Source organism: Erinaceus europaeus, chromosome 1 (assembly GCF_950295315.1).
Source record: "Erinaceus europaeus chromosome 1, mEriEur2.1, whole genome shotgun sequence".
Taxonomy (NCBI): domain Eukaryota; kingdom Metazoa; phylum Chordata; class Mammalia; order Eulipotyphla; family Erinaceidae; genus Erinaceus; species Erinaceus europaeus.
The window spans coordinates 55,961,893-55,988,314 of NC_080162.1; the positions used below are offsets into that span (position 1 = coordinate 55,961,893).

The window sequence follows — 26,422 nt, forward strand, 5'->3', positions numbered from 1 at the left end:
TGGTGGCTTGAAGAAAATATCTGGCATATGCTCTGCAAGGAGGCTGCTTTAAATCTGGGAATTTTGGGTGAGGGCAGGATTTCCTGGCCAGTGGTGGAAGAAATAAGCAAGAGAGGTCAAAGTGGAACAAAGGCAGAGCCATATAACACACCCGTAGGCTGGCAAGTGGAGGCCGAAAAGGACAAAAGGAGGCACGGAGTTCCACCAAGTTGCAGATGCTACCGTGATGCCAACCTGATTTCACTGGACAGATGACCTTACCAATGTACCCTGGAACCCCACCTCACCAGAGCCTTGCCACACTAGGGGAAGATTAAAACAGGCTGGGAGTATGGATCGACCTGCCAATGCCCATGTTCAGCGAAGTAATCACAGAAGTCAGACCTTCCACCTTCTATACCCCATACTGACCATACTGTCCATGCTCCCAGAGGGATAAAGAACAGGAAAGTTTCCAATGGACGGGATGAGATACTGAACTCTGGTGGTAGGAATTGTATGGAATTGTACCCCTCTTATCCTATGCTCTTGATAATCATTATTAAATCAATCAATAAAAAATTAATAAATTTAGGGCAGGGGTAGATAGCATAATGGTTATGCAAAGGGGCTCTCATGCCTGAGGCTCCAAAGTCCCAGGTTCAATCCCCCGTACCACCATAAGCCAGAGCTGAGCAGTGCTCTTGTAAAAATAATAATAAAAACTAATTATTTTTTAAATTGACTTATTTAAAATTAATAACTTCTTTAGTACCTTGTTTTCTGAAGTCATTTAAAAAATATTTTATTTTAATGAGAGATACAGAAGAAAGACCAGAGCACTGCTCAGCTCTGACTTATGGTGGTGCTAGGGAATAAATCTGGGATCTCTTGAGTTTAGGCATACAAGTTATTTGCATAACCATTATACTTGTCCCTAGCCTGCACATAAATTTTATTTTACTAATTTACCTCAAAATGACTTCCGGTAGTTGACAAATTAGATTATGTGTGTGTGCATATATATTTTTCAGGATTAAGTGTTCTCTTTTAAGTGTTTATTATAGAGACAAAAAAACTGAAAGGGAAGGTTGGATAGAGGGAGAAAGAAAGATACCTGCAGCGCTGTCTCACTATGAGTGAAGCTTCCCCCCCTGCAGGTGGGAACTGGGGGCTTGGGCCTGGGTCCTTGCACCTTGTTAAGATGTGCCTGGCCTCCAATTAGAATATTTAAAAGAAATATTGTATTTACTTTAATGACAGACACATACTATACCAGAGTACTGCGCAGTTCTGGTTTATGGTGGTGATGGGGATTGAACCTGAGACCTCCAAGTCTCAGGCATGAAAATCTATTGCATAAATAGCTGTTCTGTCTGCCCAACCCAGGTGAGACTTAAATGGAGCTGCAGAGTGATACAGTTAAGATCCTGAGAAACCCTATATTTTCTCTGCAACAATGCATCATATGACCTAATGATTCCCATATGAATAAAGACTGGAAATGAAAGTGCTACCAAACTAAGTACTATTATGAATGTGTGCTTAGTTAAGGAAACAAATCTAACACCGTCCAAGAAAAAGAATGGTATTTCTTTTCTCAAAGCATGAGTGGGGAGTCCGAGTGGTGGAACATCTTGTTGAGCACACAGATTATCATGGGTAAGGACCTGGGTTCAAACCCCTGCTCCCTGCCTACAGGGGGGAAAGCTTCATGAGTAGTGAAGCAGATCTGCAGTCTCCCTCCCACACAAACACATGCCCTTTCTAGCTGCCCCTCCCCTTTCAATTTCTCTGTCCTATCTAGTAAAAACAAATATACAAAAAGCATGAATGGAGAGCAATGGATTATTTTCAGTTTTAATTTTAGTTAAACAATAAGAATTTTGGGGGGTAATTATAGCTAATAATGTAATTGGCACAGAGTGAAAAACGTAATAAGACTTTAACAAAAGCCCAGTGAAAATATTCCCTTTAGGGTGAAAATGATAATATTTATACAATGGTAATATATACCCTTAACAACAGTCATCATTTGGGTTTGATGTAAATATAGCAGCATAATCCTATGAAAGACTGCAAAGCGGATATAAAGTGCTGGACTTACATGCATGAGGTTTGTTGGTCAACATTTCTCCTTTGGCTAGTTCTGCTTCTGTTTCTATCCGTGTCATGCCAGGTTCCCCTGCATTGCTTAACGCTGTGGTCTATTTACATAATCATTGGTTTGTTTGAGACCCGCCTTGGTTTAATCCCCACTGGTTTGAGCTTTTTCCACTCCACCCCCTTCTCCTACGTACTTATTTTACACCCTACCACTTCCTTCCTGGAAAGTATAAATGCAGATGAAGCCAGCATGGCATTGCGTTCCCACTCAGCCATGAGAGTTCCCGGTTCCTCTCTCGAGTTGCTGAGTAGGCAGCAGCCTAGGTTGGCTCTGGCAGAGTTCTCTCCAACCCAGAGAGCACATGCCCAGGAAGAAACACCCTCAGGCTAGCCTGGCAAGGTTCTGAGTTTAATCCTTGGCATCACATATCCAGAGAAATACTCTGGCTCTCTCTTCCTAATTTTTTTTCTTTTGATTTATGTATTTATTCCCTTTTGTTGCCCCATTTTTTTGTAGTTATTATTGTTGTTATTGATGTCGTCGTTGTTGGGTAGGACAGAGAGAAATGGAGAGAGGAGGGGAAGACAGAGAGGGGGAGAGAAAGACAGACACCTGCAGATCTGCTTCAATGCTTGTGAAGCAATTCCCCTGCAGGTGGGGGCCTGGGGGCTCGAACCGGGATCCTTACCCAGTCCTTGCGCTTTGTGCCACCTGCACTTAACCCACTGCACTACCGCCCAACTCCCCCTAATTATTCTTTTAAAAAGTATTTCTAACAAAAAATAAAGCTCATTTGGTAGGGCATGTGCCTTATCATGCACTACATACATGAGTTCCCCAGCACTACATACATGAGAGTACCACACCCAGGGAAACGCCACAGACAGTGATATCTTTGTGTCTGAAATAAAGAATGGGAGGGGGAAAAAAAAAGGCTAAAGACCAGTGTAACACACCTAGGCAAGTCCCCAGAGAGACAGAGATACAGACAGACAACATACACATATGCTGTTGAGATAGTTCAGTGCCTGAGGTATGTACAGGCCCAGGGTTAAGTCCTGGTACCATATGGGAGTTGCCCTCAGCCTTTCTGTCAAATGGAAAAAGTAGCCTGGAGGGAGATCAAGCAGTGGTGCACCCTGCAAGTACACACTACTAGAGTTCAAGCTCCTAGTCCCAACCTGCAAGGGAGGAAGCTTCATAAGTGGTAAAGCAGTGCTACAAGTGTCTCTCTCCCTATCCTCCCCTCCCCTCTAAGTGAAAGGAAAGAAGGAAGGAAGGAAAGAAGAAAGGAAGGAAGGAAGGAAGGAAAGGAGGGAGGAGGGAGGAAGGAAGGAAGGAAGGAAGGAAAAGGAAGAAAAGGAGGGAGAAAGTAGCCTGAAGGGCAGGGGACATAATACAAAGGACTTTCATGTCTGAAGCTCCAAGGTCACAGGTGAAATTCCCAGTACTACTAAGAACCAGTTGAGCAGCACTCTGGTAAAGCAAACAAACAAACAAACAAAAAAACTAGGAATGGTGAAACAATGCATGCATGAGGCCCAGGCTCTGCAAAAGAAACAAACAGGAAAAAAAAAAAAAAAAAGTTTATAGAAAAAGGAAGTCCCAATTCCATTTTCCCTTCCTTCTGTTATTTACAATAACTTTTTTATTAAGCCACTGAGTAATAGAAAATAGAGGGAGTCGGGCTGTAGCTCAGCGGGCTAAGCGCAGGTGGCGCAAAGCACAAGGACCGGCATAAGGATCCCGGTTCGAACCCCGGCTCCCCACCTGCAGGGGAGTCGCTTCACAGGCGGTGAAGCAGGTCTGCAGGTATCTATCTTTCTCTCCTCCTCTCTGTCTTCCCCTCCTCTCTCCATTTCTCTCTGTCCTATCCAACAACGACAATAACAATAATAACTACAACAATAAAACAACAAGGGCAACAAAAGGGAATAAATAAAATAAATATTTTTTTTAAAAAAAGAGAAAATAGAGATGGTGAGCCAGATTAAAAATCTTCAAATGAAGACCATAAAAATTTCTTTGAAGCAGGCATTTTGAAGTTTTAGTGATTATTATAATACTTGGAAAATGTGGATTTGTTGGCTTCTTTTTCCTAACCATCAAGTCTTAGAAGTGTCAGATATGGTCCTCTAGAACTTAAAAGTATTTTATTTCCTGGAGAGTTTACTACTAATCTTACCTGCTTCATAATTATTGACCATGCTACCAATAAACAATTAGTCTTGATAGATTAAAAACACATTTTTTATGGTAGGAAATCTGTATCCATCACTGTGAAATTAGCCTTCAAGGGACTCTGATGTTCCATCATGAAGTAAATTATTTACTCCCAAAGTAATTCCCAAAATGTCAGTGATGTTTCAGTGCTATTAAAATTCAAGCCACTCCATCATGTAGACACAATTAGATGGTGATATCTCACCACCTTCATGGCAGTCATCAAAAACCTTAAAGAAAAAAAGAAAAGTTCATATTCAAATCAAAGTTTTAAAATTACACTATAGCTAACGTATTAAATACTAATGGCAACTAAAGTTTCTAACAAACAAATATTCAAGATTTACCACTTATTTAAAGCAGTATCAAAAACAAAAATTTCAAAGCGGAAGTGATTAAAACTGTATTTAAGATGACACTGGGGCTGGGTGGTGGCACACCTGGTGTACATATAACCATGTGCAAGGACCAGGGTTCGGACCCCCACTTCTGAGAGAAGTAGTGGAGGTTAGGGGAGGGAGGGATGTTTATGAGCTATGAAGCAAATACTGCAGTTATCTCTTTCCCTCTCTATTTTACCCTCCTCTCTCAAATTCTCTGTCCTATAAAATAAAAAAAAAGAAAGAAAGAAAGAAGAGGAGAGGGGGGGTGAGCAGTAGCTCAATGGGTTAAGTGCACATGGCACAAAGTGCAAGGATGGGCAAGGATCCTGGTTCGAGCCCCCAGCTCCCCACCTGCACAGGGGTGGCTTCACAAGTGGTGAAGCAAGTCTGCAGGTCTCTCTCTGTCTCTCTCTCTCTCTCGGTTTCTCTCTGTCCTATCTGACAACAGTAATGGCAACAATAACAACAACAAAGGCAACAAAATGGGAAAAAAATAGCCTCCAGGAGCAGTGGATTCATAGTGCAGGCACCGAGTCCCAGTGCTAACCCTGTAGGCACAAAAAAAAAAAAAAAAAAAGGAAAAAGAAAAATGGCTGCTGAGAGATGGATTCTTGGTGTAGGCACCAAGCTTCATCAGAACTCTGATGGCAATAAAAAATAAAAAAAAAGGAATCAGTGTAATAAAGCCAACTCTGTCATAATAAAGTCAATAAGAAACATCTTACATTTTTAATTTTTTAAAACTGCCTCCAGAGTTGTCAGTGGGCTTGGTGCTTGCACTATAAATCTACCACTCCTGGCAACCATTTTTTCTTTTTTTTTCTTTTCACTTGATAGAACTGAGAGAAATTGAGAGGGAAGGAGGAGATAAGAGAAACTCCTATAGCCCTGCTTCACCACCCGTGAAATTTTCCCTGTGTAGGTGGGGAATGAGAATCTGAACCAAGGGTACTCAACTGGGTGCACCACCACCCAGCCCCTCAATAAGAGACTTCATATTGTAGCACTAAGATGACCTTATTCACTGGCTCACAGAGCAAAAGGCTATCAACATAATACAAAAAATACTGGTAACAGGGTCTACATGTATAGTGATGGCTTAATTTTGACTGTGTTCCTTTTTGTGAAGGGTGTTAAATATAATTCTATTATGTAGCCTTTTGTCTAGAAGTTGCAGGATACGCATACAGACAAGGGATAATGAAATAAAGCATAACCAGTGGCTGGAGAAATGGCTCAGCTGACAGAACATGAGATTTGTATGCCTGAGGTTCTCAGTTCAATCCCTGGCACAGCATGTACTGGAGTGGTGCTCTGGTTTCTCTCTCTTGGTCTCATGTGAATCTCTTTTGTAATAAATAAATCTTTATAAGAAAGGAAATAAGCATAGCCAGCAGCTAAGAATATAAATAGTTTAGGACAGTGCTTGTAGCACACAACTGACATTCCTGGATTATCTGGAAGAAAATTAACTAGAGCGATGGGACATGTTGCAGATAAAATACTATTATTTCTGGGAGTTGGGCAGTAGCACAGTGGGTTAAGCTCACGTGGTGCAAAGCGTAAGGATCACGGTTTGAGCCCCTGGCTCCCCACGTGCACAGGAGTCGCTTCACAGGTGGTGAAGCAGATTTGCAGGTGTCTGTCTTTCTCTCCCCCTCTCTGTCTTCCCCTCCTCTCTTCCTTTCTCTCTGTCCTATCCAACAATGATGACATCAATAACAACAATAAAAAACAACAAGGGCAACAAAAGGGAAAGTAAATAAATAAAAAAACATTAAAAAATACTATTATTTCTGAAACTGAATTCTAGTTGCCCACCCTTCTTTCTTTGCTCACTTCCTCCCTCTCTTTTTATCAGAACACTGCTGAATTCTGGCTATTAGTGGTGCCAGGGATCGAACCTGTGAACTCCTACATGCAAATCTGTATCTCTCCCTATCTCCACTATCGCTACTTCTAAGAATATGTCTTAGATCTTCCTTAAGTTTCCTTATGTTTAAGGGGGAAAACAGTCCTAGCTCCTCCATGGGACACAGGAGTATTAGATGAGGCCAAGAACATGTTTAGTCCTTGGTTGGTTCGCATCTAATCTCATACTCTCCAGGTTAGGTTAAACTATTAGTTCTCACAGAAAATAATAATAAATTCTATTTCAGGACAAAGAACAGAAAACACAGAATTTCTTAGTTTGGTTAGTCTAAAAAAGAACATCATGTAAAGACTTGCTCATTATAGGTCTGTTAGCAAAGTTACATGCAGGATTAAGTAACTGTTAGTCAATCCGAAAGTTAAGAAACCTGGGGTAAAAGTGTCAGTATGTTCTATGGCATTGCACTTATGAGTGGTCAAGTTTAGCAAAGTGAGGTCACTTTAACTCACCGGGCAGAGTCCACAGGGTGCACGGACCAAACCTGTGGGTGAGATGATTGGATTGACTGCCTTATACAGTTTCATATGACCATCTACACTTCCAACTGTGCCTTCTTTTGCAGCAATGATCGTCATTTCTACTTTTCCATCATAAATAAGTGTATTCAAGATAGTTTCAATGTCTTCCATGGATAATTCTACCTAAAAGTGGGAGATACATTATAAAGGACACAGAAAGGACAAGGAGACCTCCTTTTGAAGAATTTCAAAACAGTGAAAGGTCATAATTTTTTTGTTAAATAAGAACACAGTATGCTGGAGAATAATGAAAAACAGAGAAAGGTTTGCACAGTGGCTCAAGTTAGCAAAAACCGCTAATATGCTAGGGACAGGACTAACATCATACTGAGTTAGACATTTCCTGTTGCCTTCACTACCCCCCCCCCCAAGCCCCCCAGTAAAATCAGAAGTCTAAGAAATATCTTTTTGGAGGTAAGAATTTGATGGAGATAAATAAAATACTTTAAAAAAGATGCTTTTGATATTTAATAGTGCAGATTCTTAGTTTGCAATATAAGAGAAATCTGGGACCCAGGAAATGAAAATAACTCATCTAAGTGGCACTTTAATTTCTTCTCTGATTATGAAAAGCTTCCAGCACATTGTCAGTGATATATGGAGGTCTTCAAAAAACATATAATACCATTTATATCTCACTAGTAAATTAAAATGAATTTGATAGCTAACAATTGGCAATTATTTTGAAAATGAAATACACTGCCAACCCCTTATGTGGTTACTTTAGATTCCAAGTTCAAGCACATATGGTTAAGACAGTAGCTGATGGCACTGTTGCCTAACTAGGATAGTACTTTCAGTACTGGAATATTTACAGCTATCACTTGAAAAAAAAGATCTGGGTCAAATATGACTAGAATACAATACTCCTATATTGTAAAGTATATCCTGTTGATGGGGTGGAAGGGGGGAAGCACTCTAAAAACTAGATGATTAGTAACTTAGCTCTGACCTTACTGATTCCCAATTCACAGATATATTTCCACACTTCATGTGATGAAGCAAATGAACTATTTCTTTGTATCATCGGATTCTGTTTGCTTTCTCGTGCCGTGTCCGCCTATAAGGGTAAAAACAAATCTCAACAAAACTTCTGGTGTTTCTTAAACACAATTTACATAGAGCAAAAAAAAAAAAAAAGAAAATATTTTGACTAGTAGAAATGACAAATTCAATTTCTATAAAAATGGACAAGATTAAATATTGTTTAAGGCATTAAAGAAAAAAGACCTGTAGTGCTCTTTCCTAATTGTGCCTCACCTTGGTTTGTAAGAATTTAAAGCACTGCTGGTTAAGAACTTCTACAAATTCAGATTCAAAATCCTGGTCACTGTACCAGGCTCCACCAGTCACAGACCGGTCTGGCTGCAGGTTATAAAGCATATATACCTTCTTTTTTGAGGCCTAGGGGAAAAAAACATGCAAGTATATTTACAAAGTGAAATACTGACATCTAAAATGGAGATTTTTTTTTTTAAACTTTGTATTTCAGAGCAGTTTCGATTAATAGAATTATAAAGGCGGCACATATTTCCCATTTACCTTGTGCTTAGTTCCTCCTACTGTTAACATCTTACATAGTATAGTACAAATATTACAATTAATGAATTTATACCAGTTGTTGTTACTATTATTATTTTACCACCAGAGTCATCAATGGAGCTTGGTGCTTGCACTACAACTCCACTCCTCCCTTCTTCCCTATCTTCTTTTCTTTCCTACTATTAGCTAGGGCAGAGAGAAATTGAGAGGAAAGAGGAAGACAGAGGGAGAGGGAAAGATATACACCTCCAGCCCTGCTTCACCTATCATCAAGTTTCCCCCCGTAGGTGGGGAGTGGGGAGCTCAAACATGGGTCCTTGCACATGGTTACGTGTGCTCAACTGGGTGTGCAAAACCACCTGGCCCGATACCAATACATTTTCACTAACTAAAACCTACAACTTGCTCAGATTTACTTAGTACTAATGTCCTTCTAGTTCAGAATCCTATCCAGGACAGACACTACAGTTGTCATTTCTCCTTGGGCAAATTTTGGCTATGTCAATTACTTAGCCTTTCCTTCTTATTGACAGACTTGTCAGTTTTGAGAATTACTGGTCATATATTTTGTAGAATATCACTTAATTGGGGTTTGTCTGATGTTTTCCTTAGACTGAATTAAAAACATAACAAAAAAACTTCACTGGGGTGAAAAAAAAAGTGTCCTCATCAAAGGTACATGATTGCTACCAAGTGATAATTATCATCAACATGTCTTAACAGTATTGACATTCACCTTGGTCACATGGCCTGAGTGTTTCTCAGTTTTCTACAGTTAAACTATACACCACCCCCTCACCCCCCAACCTTCCCATATATGCTGAAATTTATGGTCAAGCAGACTTCAATATGGAGGAATCTCAGCTCCGACCCCTAAATCAGGGCAGTATTCAGTATTATCTCTAATGTAGTCAGCTCTGGAGGATGGTACCTCGAAGCATGTGACAATATCTAGGAGAAACACCACTATGTGCTGAAACAGATGATCTACCAGGACAGGAATCCTTCTCTGGGTTTTTTAGTAATATAATCTTCTTCTTCTAGCGTTTGCCCTTCTTCCATAGCCAGTTAATATAATCTAAGCACCCAGAACAGTGCCTGGCACAGCACAAATATTTGCTGAATGGTTATCTAACAATTCCAGGATGATGTAAATTATCTTAAACACAATAATGACAAAAAAAAAGGGAGTTGGGCAGTAGCGCAGCGGGTTAAGCGCAGGTGGCGCTAAGCACAAGGACCAGCGGAAGGATCCCGGTTCGAGCCCCCGGCTCCCCACCTGCAGGGGAGTCACTTCACAGGCGGTGAAGCAGGTCTGAAGGTGCCTGTCTTTCTCTCCCCTTCTCTGTCTTCCCCTCCTCTCTCCATTTCTCTCTGTCCTATCCAACAACAATGACATCAATAATAACTACAACAACAAAACAACAAGGGCAACAAAAGGAATAAATTAATCAATTAAAAAAAAAAAAAGAAAGAAAAGAAATGATCACGGTCCCAAAGTCTTTTTTTGTGTGTCTGTCACTGGGGATTCACTATTCTGTATTGACTTTTTCAGATATAAAGGGGAAGACACAGAGAGGAGACATACCACAACACCAAAGCTTCTCCCCTCTGCTCTGGGCTTGAACCTGCACAAATGGCACAGTAGGCACCTTCTCGGGTAAGATGTTTCACTGCCCCTTCCTCTACACAAATTATTTTTGCTTTTATTGTTTGTTTGTTTATTTATTTATTTTTACCAGAGCACTGGCTTATGGTGGTGGTGGGGAGGGGATTGAACCTGGGACTTTGGAGCCTCAGGCATGACAGTCGATTTGCATAACCATTATGCTATCTACCTCCCCCCCCCCACCCGCCCTCTTTAAAGAAAGAGTACTTTGGGGTCTTTAAGTGACTAAGACACTAAGAGATTTCCAAGGATGCACCTCACTGACCGAGCATATACTTAGCAGGTTTCAGTCCTGGTTTCAATCCTAGGCACATAAACATACACACACACACACACACACACACACACACACACAGGCACATAAACATACACACACACACACACACACACACAAAATGCACTAAGAATTCACGAGGAGGTTAACATATCTAAGCAGTATTTCCAAATCAATTCATATGTCAGCTAATTTTTTTTTTTTTTTTTTTTGCCAGAGCAGTACTCACCTATGGTTTATTGTGGTGCTGGGGACTGAATCCGGGCCCTTTGGTGCCTCAGGCACAACCACTATGGTATCTCCCCAGCTCATGAGCTAAATTTAAAAAAATCTTTCAGGATTTATATTTTTATGTTTTAAATTTAAATTAATTTAGAAGTCACAACATAGATTAAAGAACAATAAAAAGTTAAAATATCCGGGGCCCGGTGGTGACACACCTGGTTAAGTGTACACATTACAGTGTGTAAGGACACAGGTTCAAGCCCCTTGTCTCCACTTGCAGGGGGAAAGCTTTGCAAGTGGTAAGGCAGGGCTGCAGATGTCTCTCTCTCTCTCCCCTCTCAATTTCTCTCTGTCTCTATCATATAATAAATAAATAATATTTTTAAAAGTTTAAATATCCTTGGAGTCAGTGTCACAGACAGTAAATATTTAGGGGGGAGAAAAAGAGAAAACTACTCACTGCCACAGACTTAACAGCTTTGATCAGCTTTTTACTTTCCAAATTCTTTAGAATTTTGTTAATTTCAGTTAACGGCAAGTTACTTTTGTATCTGATATCTCTGCTCCATATTCCTAGAATAAAACAAATTAAAAGAAATTGAACAGGGCTGGGTGGTGGCATACTCAGTTGGGTGTACATGTTAACATGTGCAAGGATCTGGCTTCAAGCCCCTAGTCTCCACTTATAGGGGGGAAGCTTCAGAAGTGATGAAGCAGTGCTGCAGATCTCTGTCTCCTCCTTCTATTTCAGTTTGTCTCTATTTAATAAATAAAAATAAAATAAAAACTAAAAGAAGTCGAACATTTATAGAATTTCTGTTTATTCCCTGTGGCTCATATCCCATTCCAAAAGGTGCAAAATATACTAACATATACTCCTAGAGCATAGGAAGCATCCTATGAAAAAGGTATGTCTGGGAGTTGGGTGGTGGCACACTTGGTTGAGTGCATATGTCACAATGTGCAAGTACCAGAGTTTGAGCCTCCAGTCCCCACCTGCAAGGGGAAAGCTTTGTAAGTGGTGAAGCAGTGTTAACAATGATCTCTCTGTCTCTCTACCTATTACCCTCCTTCCCTCTTAATTTCTGGCTGTCTCTATCCAATAAATAGATAATTAAATAAATAGATAATTAAAAAAAATTTTTTTTAAGTGTTAGCAATTATCAAAAAACCTATGTCTGTAATGAAAGAAAACTCTTGTGGTGCACCTGGTTAAGTGCACACATTACAATGTTCAAGACCCGGGTCAAGCCTCTGGTCCCTACCTACAGGGTGAAAGATTCACAAGTGGTGAAGCAGGGCTGCAGGTGTCTCTCTCTCTCTCTTCTCCTTCCTTCTCAATTTCTGACTGTCTCTATCCAATAAATAAAGATTAAATTTAAAGAAAAAGAAAACTCTTAATTGTCACTGAATTGACTTATGCTTTTTAAAATATTTATTTATCACCTTTTGTTGCCCTTGTTGTTTTATTGTAGTTATTATTGTTGTCATTGTTGAACAGGACAGAAAGAAATGGAGAGAGGAGGGAAAGACAGGGAGAGAGAAAGACAGAAACCTGCAGACCTGTTTCACCACTTGTGAAGCGACTCCTCTGCAGGTTGGGGATCCGGGGGCTTGAACTGGGATCCTTACGCTGGCCTTGCGCTTTGTGCCACCTGTGCTTTACCCACTATACTACTGTCTGACTCCTGAATTGACTTAACTATCTCTTTTGGCTCTGGGTTTTATATTTATGACATTTTATATTCATGACATTTTTTTTTCTGTTTTTCTATGCAAAAATGCTAGTGACCTTTCAGACAACCCAATAAATGAATACACACAGAGAATGACTTTTAATACAACACCAGGAATTGAACCAAAGCATGTTCAACTGCTGAGCAGTCTTCCTGGCTCAATTTTTATTCTACAAACATTGAGAGATGGAGAGAATCACCAAAGAGCTATTTGACCACCTGTGGGTTCCCTTTGGGGCTACATGATGTACCCATGTGGCACCAGATACTGAATCCACAGCCTCACATATGGTGGTGAAGTGTGCACTATTATCTGTTTAGCTATCTTCCCTGTTTCATATAGAAAAATAAGTCAATCTAACTTTCTTTTCTTTTTTTGCCTCCAGGGTTATTGCTGGGGTTCAGTGCCTGCACCATGAATCCACTGCTCCTGAAGGCCATTTTCCCCCCTTTTGTTGCCCTTGTTGTTGTAGCCTTGTTGTGATTATTATTGTTGTTGCTGATGTTGTTCGTTGCTGGATAGGACAGAGAGAAATGGAGAGAGGAAGGGAAGACAGAGAAGGGGAGAGAAAGATAGACACTTGCAGACCTGCTTCACCGCCTGTGAAGCGACTCCCCTGCAGGTGGGGAGCCAGGGGCTCAAACCAGGGTCCTTACGCTGGTCCTTGTGCTTTGAGCCATGTGTGCTTAACCCACTGCACTACTACCCAAAACGCCGTAATTTAACTTTTTTTTTCAAGATTTTATTTATTTATTAATGAGGAAGATAGGAAGAGAGAAAGTAATGTACATCACTCTGGCATATGTGCTGCCGGGGAGACTGAACTCAGGACCTCATACTTGAGAGGCCGATGCTTTATCCAGTGTGCCACCTCCCAGACCACCTAATTTAACTTTCTAACTAGTAAAGATATGAATTATATGATTTCAGATTAGTTTGTAATTGTTATAGTTAGTACCAATGACTAAAGTTCATTTCCCACGTCTATGCTCGACCGGACCTGCCAATATATGCGGATATCTTCGCCCACCCTGTCCAATGCTTGACGTCTCGTCACCCAATCTGGTCCCCTACGCCTACACTGAACTTCTCTGTTCCAGACTCTTGGAAACAGAGTTGGCAGTCAGCTGAGGTAAAGAACAAACACCTCATCACAGACCCCTGCAAGCGTCAACCCGGCTTTGACCTAGCACGTTGTGATTGGGCCCTCCTCAATCGCTATCGACCAGGCCATGGCTGGTGCGCCGCTATGTTCCATCGCTGGGGAGCCAGAGACGACCTGAACTGCCCCTGCGGCTACAGACAGACTATGACCCACATAGTCAACGACTGCCACCTCTCCAGATTCAAAGGAGGTCTCGAAACTTTACATCAGGCTCAACCTGACGCTGTTGACTGGCTACGGAAGAAGGGTAAACGCTAGAAGAAGAACTAAAACATCATAAATATGTTAACAGTAATTCAGTTATAATTCCTTTTAAAAAGATGTATTTATCAATAAGAGAGAAAAAAAGACAGGACACTCATTATACCACTCTGGCATATGCAGTACTAAGGAGCAAACTTAGGAACTTGTGCTTTTTTATTGTTGTTGTTAATGAGACGAAAAGATAGAACCAGATCATCACTTTGGCACATGAGATATTAGGAACTGAGTTTGAGACCTCATGCTTGACAGTCCAAAGCTTAATTTATTGTATTACCTCCCAGGCCCAGGACTTCATGTGGGCAAGTCCTGTATTCTGTTGCTGGGCTGCCTTTCAGGCTGTTAGCTATAACTAGGTGTTGTGGTTTGTTTTCATTCAATAGATAGAGACAGAGGGAGAGAGGGAGAGTAAAAGAGCACAGCACCAAAGCTTCCTTCAATGTGCTGGGGCCCAGGCTTGAAGATTTAACTGATAAAGGAAGACAGGAGAACTAACAGTTGAGGGGCCTATGTTAGACTAGGCTACATCATACTAGGCTTCTCTGGTTTTTGCAAAAACCAAAGATGGCATTTTTCACAACTAATAAATAAGATGAAGAAACTAAGTGGGACCAGGTGGTGGCGCACTTGGTTGAGCGCACATGTCTCAATGTGCAAGAACCCAGGTTCAAGCCCCTGGTCTCCACCCACAGGGGGAAAGCTTTACGAGTGGTGAAGCAGTGTTGTGGGTGTCTCTCTCCCTCTCTATCACCCCTCCCTTCTCAATTTCTGGCTGTCTCTATCCAATAAATAAATAAAGATAATAAAAAAATAAAAAATTCTTACAAAAAGAAAGAAAGAAACTAAGTGAGGTGATCTGGGAGGTGGTGCAGTGGATAAAAGCAACAGATTCTCAAGCATGAGATCCCGAGTTCAATCCCCAGCAGCACATGTACCAGAGTGATGTCTGGTTTTCTCTCTTTCCTCCTAAAATCTTTAAAAAAAAAAAGAAAGGAAAGGAAACTAAGTGAGAATTTGGAAGTTTTTCATTTATTTTAAGTAAACAATACATTCTCAAAATTCAGAACTGAGAAATTTCTTTCCATTCTTGCCTATAGTCATCTAGTTCTTGTGTTCCTTGTGGTAATGTTAGTATAACTCCTACCTGTCTTTCAAGCTTTTGCATGTTAAATATTTCCTCTCCTTTTAACACAAATAGCAGCACACTCTGCAAACTGACCTACATCTTAGGAAGTCAGAATTTCAGTCCTTCTATTTGGTCTTAAACATAATAGTTTTGGGTTTTGTTTTTTTTTTCTCCTTTCATAAGCTTACCTTTATTTCCTGCATCCTCTATGATTTGATATACTAGTTTTTCTTGGTTATCTGACCCTTTCATTTTACTGTAAAAGAATAAAGTAGAATTTTAAAAGGTGAAGAGATACTAGATAATCTAGTAATCTATATGTCTACTTAAATAAATGAACAGAAAAGGTTATCATATTGACTTATTTGAAAGGCTTACCTTAAAAAGAATGAGACAGGGCTGTATGTACCAGAATGAAAAGATGTCCAAGATACAGTAAGTGAAAAAACAATTTGCAAAACAGTATGGATAGCATGATCCCAATTTTGTTTAAAAAGAGAGGGATTATACAGAAACACATAGTCATGTACATGTATTCATATCTATCAAGAAGAAAGAATATACACCAAAGTATTAGCAGCAGTTGTCTTTATGAAAAGGAACTCAACAAAGGAGGCAGGGATGATTATGCAGTACAGGTTAACCTCATCCAATTTTGCATTGTCTCTTTTTCTCCAAACATATGTTACTTTTGTATGCATTAAAATTATTTTAAATAAAAAACTGTGTGCTTACCCAGCATTCTGAGAATCCTTTATTCTATACAAAAGGCCTGTATTGCTCCTTAACAGGTCCAACTGACCCTGAAGTTATTTTCACAGAAAATAACAGTGAATTATTTTAGATAACCAAATCCAATGACAAAGGTTAAGACATAATTTAATATTTTATATACAGGAACATCCTACCGTCCACAGTTGTCATTTCCTCATTTGAAACCCAAGTTTTTGTCTGCATTGCCATATGCAATATATTTTTCAGAACTTAAGTTCTTTATCTCATTCATTTCCCAAACTAGTAATACCTAACATTTTCTTATATGCTAGATTCTCATTTGGTTATATGACAATAAACAAAGAACTTGAAACAAGTAATTTAGGATAATGAAAAATTATGAGGTTCGGGAGGTGGCGCAGTGGCTAAGGCACTTCAAGCATGAGGTCCTGAGTTCGATCCCTGGCAGCACGTGTACTGGAGTGATGTCTGATTCTTTCTCTCTCTTCCTATCTTTCTAATAAATTAAAAAAAAAAATTTTAAGTTCATATTCAAATTCACTTAATATTTAACTAAAATAAAAATAATTTATATAAATAAAGGTCCAAATACAAGTTAAAATGCATACATATCCTATAACACAATGACTTACAAGGATAACTAGGATGCATGACTTCTACTATCTTAAATGAAAACCAAGTGAAGAATCAACCTTTGGACGAAAGGCCTACAATAATTTTTTTTTTACTTAGTGAAAGTAAATAAAGTATGTTTAACATGCTTCTAAAGTTCCTTCAGTCTGAGCTCTGGAGCACCCAAATGGCTTTATCACTGGGTTTCTGGTACTGCAGGGAAAACATGGTTAAGAGAGACTCCATTCCTATTAGCTAAGACTGGGAAGCTCCATAACATGGAAATGAGTTTCTGTATGAATGAACAGCAATACCCACCCTTCCCAAAACCCACTAGGTGACAAAACTGAACCACAAAATTCAATTCGGAGGTTCAATTCAGTTATTTAGTTCAGTTTATGAATTTACACTGTGATAGGTGTTTGGGAGAGAGAAAAACAAATTCTACAACAGAACCACACAGCCAACTTCAAAATCAAACAGTTGATATTAAAATAGAGGTAAATAAAGTATGGTATGGGTTCTCATAAAAGAAGCTTTGGGGAAAAAAAAAAATCTTTGGCCACGCTGAAGGTTCCGGGAAGCTTCCTGGCTTCCTGGAGATGAGCAGAGCTCAGATTTGAAAAATAATTAAAATAATGAGGAGTTAGCCTATGAAGAAAGGGAAGGAACTCTTTCTAAACAAGTGATCAAGGAAGATAGCAGGAGACATGAAACATGATGTGCCAGGACAAACAGCAAAAACAACTGCAATATGACAGGGGCACTGTACCACCACTGACGTTTAGACTCATTTCTGACTTTGGAAATAGAGTGAGTTCGTGAACAGTGACACCCTAATAAACTCTGGCTTTGTGATGATGTATACAAACGTTTGGGGGAGGGGTATTTCATTAGAATGGCCCAGCGATAGCAGCAGGAAGCCAAGGATGAGAATAGACTCTGTGCATGTCTTCTATATATTCTAATCATGAAAAGTAGGTCAATACTGTTTCTTGAACTATTAAGTATTATAAGGGTGGGCAGGTGATAGTAGAGAACTTTGGTAGGGAGTCTAATAACTTACACACCGTGTGTGTACAGTTATACTTTTGAAATCTTATAATTTTGTAATGCACCATTAAAATTACTAACTAAAAATGAAAAAAAAATTAAGAATAGGTTAATGAATGTAACATCTAAAAAATTCATCTTGTAAAATGATGCATAATTATTTCTTTTTTCCTCAGTTGAAACAGTCTGAGCTATTTCCTTGTTTTGGAGTCTTACGAAGCACAAGTTCTATCAGGACATATAAGTAGTTACAGGAAGTTATTGGATTCCTCTTACCATAGAAAGTAGTCTATTGATGGCCACTGCCCGCTGCTGGGCTTCTATATGAGGCATTTCATTTTGAATTACTTGATCTGTGATTCCATGAGGGAACTGGTGACATAACTCTATAATCCTAGGAATAAAGGGATTAATGATTATCTACTTCAAGAAGTGGGTGGGGGGATACAAGCAGAAAAGTTATTAACTTTCCCTACATTTAGCAGATACATGGTTTCTTTTTTTTTTAAAGTATCTTTTAAATTTTTCTTTTCTTTTTTTTTTTTTTTTTGCCCTCCAGGGTTATTGCTGGGGCTCTGTGCCTGCACTACGGAATCCACTGCTCCTGGAGGCCATTTTCCCCCTTTTGCTGCCCTTGTTTTATCATTGTTTTGGTTATTGTTGTTGTTGGATAGGACAGAAAGAAATGGAGAGAGGAGGGGAAGGCAGAGGGGGCGAGAGAAGGATAGACACCTGCAGACCTGCTTCACCGCCTGTGAAGCGACTCCCCTGCAGGTGGGGAGCCAGAGGCTCGAACCAGGATTCTTACGCCTGTCGTTGGGCTTTGTGTCATGTGTGCTTAACCCGTTTGCGCTACCGCCCGGCCCCCTTTTAATTAACTTAAGAGATATAAAGAGGGAGTCCGGCGGTAGCGCAGCGGGTTAAGTGCACGTGGCGCAAAGCGCAAAGACCGGCTCAACGATCCCGGTTCGAGCCTCCGGCTCCCCACCTGCAGGGGAGTCGCTTCACAGGCGGTGAAGCAGGTCTGCAGGTGTCTGTCTTTCTCTACCCCTCTCTGTCTTCCCCTCCTCTTTCCATTTCTCTCTGTCCTATCCAACAACAACGACAACAACAACTACAACAATAAAACAACAAGGGCAACAAAAGGAAATAAATAATTAAAAAAAAAGAGATATAAAGAAACCAAGAGGGAGATATATAAACACCTGCAGCAGTGCTTCACTGCTTGCAAAGCTGCCCCCCTGCAAGGGGAAACTGGGGGCTTCAACCCCTTGCAGATGTACATGTACACTCGACCCATGTGCAAATGCACAGTCCAGTCTTCAGGGTTTCTATGAAGGTTCTGAATCAAAGCATGTTAGAAACGGACAGAGATGGTTTTGAAGTACAAGTTTACATCATTATTTCCATTACAGACAGCTTGTTAATATTCTCAGAAATATTTACTTTAAGTTAGAACAAAAGCCAAATGGAAACAGCAAAAAGTATTAAAGCGGAGGCTGCATATTTATCAAGTGGAACAAGCATGACAAAGTCAGGATACAACATGGGGTAACTGTCAGTCTGTAAACAAGAGGCACCTCTGGAGAGAAACCAAAGTTTGTTATGACAAATACAGCTTGTTTTTATAATTATTCCCAATACCAAACAAAATAAACCCAAATTCTCACCTTGCCACAGGATCATGTGTGTTAGTTACCAGAGTCTGGGGAAGTTGGGAATCTTTTTTTTTTTTTAATTTTTAATTATATTTACTATTGGATAGAGACAGCCAGAAGTTGAGAGGAAGAGGGAGACAGAGAAGGAAAGAGACAGAGAGATACCTGCAGAACTGCTTCACCACTTGCAAAGCTTTCCCCCTCCTGCAGGCTGGGACTAGAGACTCAAACCCAGGTCCTTGAGCTTTGCAAAATGTGCACTCAACCAGGTGCGCCACCACCCAGCCCCGGGAGTCTTTTTAAAAATTATGCAGTAGCCTAAAAACAGTAAAATAGAAACTTGGGAGACACTTTGATCTCTTAAACTCTTGATTTAAATAAGTTTGATGTTGCCTCCTGAGGTTTTTTTTTTTTTAACATTCTGTCGCGAGAGTTCCCTTAGAGCCTCCAGCTCAGATGTTTCTACAAGTGCTACAAGGAAAATGTGGAGTCTTCTCTGAGGAAAGACAATCAACACAACTTCCCAAGCTGTTAGCGGGACAGGTCAATCGTTTAAAATGGCAAACTACCAACTTAATTTTGGACTTCTTAAGAGTTCTGCTCTCCGGTGATGGGAAAGGCCCCCTTCTAGACCTATTTATTTATAAGGGGGCCAGGCTGCCCAAATGACCAGCCGTCTACGGGGGCTTCCCAGCCAGGAACTAGACATCACCTCATTTACCTGCTTTCTATTTCGACCGGATCAGCGTCCGGCGGCTGCACCTTTACTTTCACCTCAGCCATGAGGGTGCAGCTGCCGGTCCCAGAGGGAAGAGCGGGAAGGTGTCAGGCAAAGTAGCTGCAACACCACCTGCCTAAGCCCAGACTCTCAGAAGGCAACACCCGGCTTGTGTTGGGGCCTTTTTTCACGTGTCACGGCCGGTCCTTCTTAGTCTCTTGGGTTGAGGTGGCTACGTCGTGCCTTTCCGCCAAACTCGCTCAGAATGTCAGTGCCTGTCAAAAAAAAAAAGTGAGATCGGTTCCTTCCCATTGATTTCGAACCCACATTTTAGCATTTTTATTTTCTGGTGCCTACGGTGAAGTCTTAGGACAGGAGTTCGAGGCAGGCACAGGGTCCAGGTCAAGTTCTAGGGGCGGGGCTAGTTGCCAGGAAGCCGGGATCTCGCCAATCAGCGACTTGGCCGTGCGTGGGCGGGGCACGGCGCTCAGCGTCTCTGGTAACCCGGTCAGCGGCGGTGAGACTTGGGCTAGCTGGCTGGGGGCTGCAGAGGTAACTCCGGGTGCTGATCCAGGTGCTGGTGACCGTAGGAGAAGGCTAACGCTTCCTTACTATAGCCCAAAGGAGCTGGGAATCCCTGATGCCTCTAATAAACTAGGACGGGCACCAGAAGGAGGTACTCGATTGCTACGGGGGTGAGTGGGCGGTCTGGAAGGAGGGAATTGGGGTGTGGGTGTGGGCTGTGGAGGTGCGCCTGAGCTCCTCCACCCTCTGCAGTGTTGGTCTGGAGAATCTTTTGCTTCTTGATTGTCATATCTTGGACGCGTTGACCGCCCTACCCTCCCAAGGGCGAATTACTCCATCCACAATTCCCACTTCTTGAATTATTTTTTCCAACCAATTAAAACGAATTTATTTTTGTTCTAGTGAGAGAGCGAAAATAGAGCACAGCTCGGTTCCGGTATAGAGACTGAACCTGGTTTTCTCTAGGACTTCAGGTTCACAAGTTCTGTGCTCCAAGTCTGAGCAATCTCTCCAGCATTCAATTTATTATTATTTTTTAACTTAAATGAAGATGTGAAGATGGACAAGCCTCCCCAAACCCTGCCACCTTCTGCAAGGACTATTGCTGATTCTCTTCTTTTTCTTTTATTTTTCTTTCTTTCTTTCTTTCCTTTCTTTCTTTTCTTTCTTTCTTTCTTTCTTTCTTTCTTTCTTTCTTTCCTTCTTTCTTTCTTTTTTTCTCGAGCGTTGCTCAGCTCTGGCTATCTGTGATTGAACCTGGGACCTTAGAGCCTCAGACATGAAAATTGTTTTGCATAACCATTGTGTCATTTCCTCAACTCAGTTTATTTACTTGTTTTTTCATATATACTGGAACGATCCAAGCAAGCATTCCATTTACTCATTAAATTTAGTTACCCCACTTTGGGGAGTATAGTCTGACAAAACTCAAACCCCAAAGATGTTCGGAGAAGCATCGTTTAAATTTGCAACTACCAATAAGGGTGGTGGTGGAGTTAATAATAGCCTGTGTGCCCAATCAGAAATTGATGAATCAGGGATCGGGTGGTGATGCACCCAGTAGATAGTGCGTGTTGCAGTGCTCAAGGACTGGAGTTCAAGCCCCCACCTGTAGAGGGAGGTGCCTCATGAGCAGTGAAACGGTGCTGCAGGTGTCTCTCTTCCTCTCCATCTCTTTCCTTCTCAATTTCTCTGTATCCCAAAATCAAAAATAAAATATATACAAATATCATTTTTTTTAAATCCAGAAATTGACAAATCTATACAAGAACCTAGAAAATTGTAAATAGTAGAGTGAGGATACAAGAAGTATTCTATAAAAGAGAATGAATACATAGATTATAACTGAGTAAAAAATATGTATGCATAATAATTGAAATTTGAAAAGTCCATACAGAGCTGTAGGTGGCTTCTGTTTTCAGGTGAGGGTTTCTACCCCCCCCTTTGATTTATAATCATATCAAAATTAGGTTCCTCTCTCTTCCAAAAAAAAGATCAGTATATTTTCAGGGAGTTGGGCAGCAGTGCAGCGGGTTAAGCGCAGGTGGCACAAAGCACAAAGACCGGCAAAGGATCCCGATTCAAGCCCCCGGCTCCCCACCTGCAGGGGAGTCTCTTCACAGGCGGTGAAGCAGATCTGCAGGTGTCTGTCTATCTTTCTCTTCTCCTCCTCTCTCCATTTCTCTCTGTCCTATCTAACAACGACAACAACAATGAAAAAACAACAAGGGCAACAAAAGGGAAAATAAATAAATAAATATGTATATATATTATTTTTAAAAATCAGTATATTATACTCACAGGTTGTTTTTTTTTTTTTCCTTTCTTCTTTTTTTGAGAGAAAGAAAGGCAGAGAGAGTGAAAGAGACCACAATACTGAAGCTTCTTCCAATGCAGTGGGGGCCAGGGTCAAGCCTGGGTCACACACATTGCAAAGCAATGCACTATCCAAATGAGTTATTTTGCTGACCCCATACTCACATTCAGTTATAAATAAGGTAGACAGAGTGGGAGTCTTGTGGTTGTTGCTCACTCCTCAGTCTGTGCCAACTTACTTTCTTTTTTATTATTATTATTATTTATTTATTCCCTTTTGTTGCCCTTGCTGTTTTATTATTGTAGTCACCATTGATGTCATTGTTGTTGGATAGGACAGAGAGAAATGGAGAGAGGAGGGGGAGACAGAAAGGGGGAGAGAAAGACAGACACCTGCAGACCTGCTTCACCGCTTGTGATGCGACTCCCCTGCAGGTGGGAAGCTGGGGGCTTGAACCGGGATCCTTACACCGGTCCTTGCGCTTTGTGCCACCTGCGCTTAACCTGCTGCGCTACAGCCCGACTCCCGCTAACTTTCTTTTATCTGAGGTCATTACTCTGACACCCTACTCACTTTTCTTTGAAGTTTTCACTTGTAACAAACACTTGTTGACAACTGTAGTACCCTATAACCCACGACTTTTCTCAGGAGTTGGTTGTAAATGAGCATTTAAAAATATTTTTATGACATTTTTATTTACTTTTTTGTCTTTCTTGTTTTTATGCAGTACTGGGATGAGACCAAAGGCCTTACACATGTTTGTTTTTTGCTTTTTATTTTGGTTTTACCAAAGCACTGCTCAGCTCTGGCTCATGGCGGTACTGGGGACTGAACCTGGGACTTTTACTGACATCGCATGAAAGTCTGTTTGCATAACCACTGTGCTATCTCACCAGCTCCTAAAAGTATTTTTACTATGATTGTTTAAATTTTATATATATATTTATTTTTGCCTCCAGTGTTACCACTGGGGCTCGATACCTGCACTATGAATCCACTGCTCCTGGAGACCATTTTCCCCCTTGTTTATTGTTGTTATTGTTATTGTTGTTATTTGCTGTCATTATTGTTGGATAGGACAGAGAGGAGAGGAAGACAGGGAGGGGGAGAGAAAGATCCTTGCAGACCTGCTTCGCCACTTGTTTAGCAACCCCCCCTGCAGGTGGGAATCCAGGGGCTCGAACTAGGAATCTTACTCCAGTCCTTGTGCTTCAGGCCATGTGCATTTAACCCACTGCGCCACCGCCCAGCCCCCTAAATTTTATTTTAATGAGAAAGACATACTTCTTCTTCTAGCGTTTGCCCTTCTTCCGTAGCCAGTCAACAGCGTCAGGTTGAGCCTGATGTAAAGTTTCGAGACCTCCTTTGAATCTGGAGAGGTGGCAGTCGTTGACTATGTGGGTCATAGTCTGTCTGTAGCCGCAGGGGCAGTTCAGGTCGTCTCTGGCTCCCCAGCGATGGAACATAGCGGCGCACCAGCCATGGCCTGGTCGATAGCGATTGAGGAGGGCCCAATCACAACGTGCTAGGTCAAAGCCGGGTTGACGCTTGCAGGGGTCTGTGATGAGGTGTTTGTTCTTTACCTCAGCTGACTGCCAACTCTGTTTCCAAGAGTCTGGAACAGAGAAGTTCAGTGTAGGCGTAGGGGACCAGATTGGATGACGAGACGTCAAGCATTGGACAGGGTGGGCGAAGATATCCGCGTATATTGGCAGGTCCGGTCGAGCGTAGACGTGGGAAATGAACTTAGATGATGCCGCATCCCGACGAATATCTGGCGGGGTGATGTTGCTAAGAACTGGCAGCCATGGAACCGGGGTGGAACGGATGGTTCCAGAAATTATCCTCTCATGGAGGATAATTTCAGACATACTGAAAGACCAGAGCACTGCTCAGCTCTGGCTTATGGTGGTGGTGGAGACTGAACCTTGGACCTTAGTTCCTCACGCATGAAAGTCTTTTGCATAACCATTATACTCTCTCACCAACCCTTATTACCATTTTTTTTTCCCTCCAGTGTTATTGCTGGGCTCCGTGCCTGCACCATGAATCCACCGCTCCTGGAGGCCATTTTCTCCCCTTTTGTTGCCCTTGTTGTAGCCTCGTTGTGGCTATTATTATTGCCATTGTTGATGTTGTTTGTTGTTGGATAGGACAGAGAGAAATGGAGAGATGAGGGGAAGACAGAGACGGGGAGAGAAAGATAGACACCTGCAGACCTGCTTCACCGCCTGTGAAGTGACTCCCATGCAGGTGGGGAGCCAGGATCTCGAAACAGGATCCTTAGGCCGGTCCTTGAGCTTTGCGCCACATGCGCTTAACCCACTGCCACCGCCTGACCCCCCCCTTATTACTATTTTTCAACCAGAGCACTGTTCAACTCTTGCTTATGGTGGTAGTGGGAAATTGAACCTGGGACTTTTGTAGCCTCTGGGATGAATTTTTTTTTTCATAATCATTACACCATTTCCCTACCGTGAATTACCATTTTATTTTACTTTTCATTTTTGAATATTATTTATTTATTAAGGAGAGGGATAGGAGAGAGAGAACCAGACATCACTCTGGTACATGTGCTGCCAGTAATTCATTCTTCAGAGTCCAGTGCTTTATCCACCGCGCCACCTCCCAAACCACCCTGAATTAACATTTTATAGTACGTTCATGTAATGACTTTCCCAAAAGCCACAAGAAGTGGTATACTAATAAGAAACAAAAAGGGATAACAGTAATCCAGAGGAAGTACAGATCAGATCAGATCATTATTATTATTTTTTAAATTTATTTCTTTATTGGGGAATTAATGTTTTACATTCAACAGTAAATACAATAGTTTGGACATGCATAACATTCCCCAGTTTCCCATTAACAATACAACCCCCACTATGTCGTTTATCATCCTTCATGGACCTGTATTCTCCCCACCCACCCACCCCAGAGTCTTTTACTTGGGTGCAATATGCCAAGTCCATTTCAGGTTCTACTTGTGTTTTCTTTTCTGATCTCGTTTTTCAACTTCTGCCTGAGAGTGAGATCATCCCATATTCATCCTTCTGTTTCTGACTTATTTCACTCAACATGATTTTTTCAAGGTCCATCCAAGATCGGCTGAAAACGGTGAAGTCACCATTTTTTACAGCTGAGTAGTATTCCATTGTGTATATATACCACAACTTGCTCAGCCACTCATCTGTTGTTGGACACCTGGGTTGCTTCCAGGTTTTGGCTATTACAAATTGTGCTGCCAAGAACATATGTGTACACAGATCTTTTTGGATGGATGTGTTGGGTTCCTTAGGATATATCCCCAGAAGGGGAATTGCAGGGTCATAGGGTAGGTCCATTTCTAGCCTTCTGAGAGTTCTCCAGACTGTTCTCCACAGAGGATGGACCAATTGACATTCCCACCAGCAGTGCAGGAGGGTTCCTTTGACCCCACACCCTCTCCAGCATTTGCTGCTGTTACCTTTTCTGATGTATGACATTCTCACAGGAGTGAAGTGATATCTCATTGTTGTCTTTATTTGCATTTCTCTGACAATCAGAGACTTGGAGCATTTTTTCACGGGTTTCTCAGCCTTTTGGATCTCTTCTGTGGATAATATTCTGTCCATGTCCTCCCCCCATTTTTGGATGGGGTTATTTGTTGTCTTGTTGTTGAGTCTGGCGAGCTCTTTATATATGTTGGTTATTAAACTCTTATCTGATATATGGCATGTAAAGATCTTCTCCCATTCTGTGAGGGGTCTCTTGGTTTGGGTAGTGGTTTCTTTTGCTGTGAAGAAGCTTTTTAATTTGATGTATTCCCATAGGTTTATACTTGCCTTAGTCTTCTTTGTAATTGGATTCGTTTCATTGAAAATGTCTTTAAAATTTATGCAGAAAAGAGTTCTACCAATATTTTCCTCTAAGTATTTGATAGTTTGTGGTCTAACATCCAAGTCCTTGATCCACTTGGAATTTACTTTTGTATTTGGTGACATACAGTGATTCAGTTTCATTCTTCTGCATGTTTCAACCCATTGTTTCCAACACCATTTGTTGAAGAGACTCTGCTTTCCCCATGTAATAGTCTGGGCCCCTTTGTCAAAAATTAGATGTCCATAGGTGTGGGGCCTCATTTCTGGGCTCTCAATTCTATTCCACTGGTCAGTGTGTCTATT

The 26,422-nt window shown here is 41.2% G+C and overlaps 2 protein-coding genes across 8 annotated transcripts in view; one reads left to right on the forward strand and one right to left on the reverse strand.

Annotated features, from left to right (window-relative positions):
- Positions 1-1,813: 1,813 nt before the first annotated feature.
- Positions 1,814-20,114, reverse strand: POLR3F (RNA polymerase III subunit F). 6 transcript variants are annotated; one of them, XM_060186344.1, is made up of 10 exons: positions 19,922-20,114; positions 17,819-17,936; positions 15,878-15,945; positions 15,331-15,398; positions 11,730-11,849; positions 11,314-11,426; positions 8,404-8,547; positions 8,096-8,203; positions 7,075-7,106; positions 1,814-4,539 (listed from the first exon to the last, which is right to left on the reverse strand). In XM_060186344.1, the coding sequence occupies exons 1-10, from the start codon at positions 19,981-19,983 to the stop codon at positions 4,482-4,484; spliced, it is 891 nt and encodes a 296-aa protein (XP_060042327.1). In that variant the 5' UTR covers positions 19,984-20,114; the 3' UTR covers positions 1,814-4,481. The 6 variants fall into 6 exon arrangements, with proteins under 6 accessions (XP_060042327.1, XP_060042308.1, XP_060042319.1 ...); XM_060186325.1 differs by having other exon boundaries at positions 7,075-7,266; positions 19,922-20,112; XM_060186336.1 differs by lacking the exon at positions 8,404-8,547 and having other exon boundaries at positions 7,075-7,266; positions 19,922-20,113.
- Positions 20,115-20,441: 327 nt separating this feature from the next.
- The window catches only part of DZANK1 (double zinc ribbon and ankyrin repeat domains 1), a 66,858-nt gene continuing 60,877 nt past the window's right edge, over positions 20,442-26,422 (forward strand). Inside the window, exon 1 of one of the 2 annotated variants that reach the window (XM_060186364.1) lies at positions 20,442-20,594. The gene's annotated coding sequence lies outside the window, so the exon portion shown is untranslated. Of the gene's footprint in view, positions 20,614-26,422 lie in introns of both variants that reach the window. The other variant, XM_060186359.1, reaches the window with a different exon arrangement.

Coding starts and splice junctions, on each gene's coding strand:
- POLR3F (XM_060186325.1), bottom strand. CDS start 19,983: ATGGCTGAGGTGAAAGTAAAGGTGCAGCCGCCGGACGCTGATCCGGTC. Junction 11,427..11,729: donor ATGCTTCCTATGCTCTAGGA/GTATATGTTAGT, acceptor GTTTTATTCTAG/GAATATGGAGCAGAGATATC. Junction 4,540..7,074: donor CACCCTGTGGACTCTGCCCG/GTGAGTTAAAGT, acceptor TTTTTCTTTAAG/GTTTTTGATGACTGCCATGA.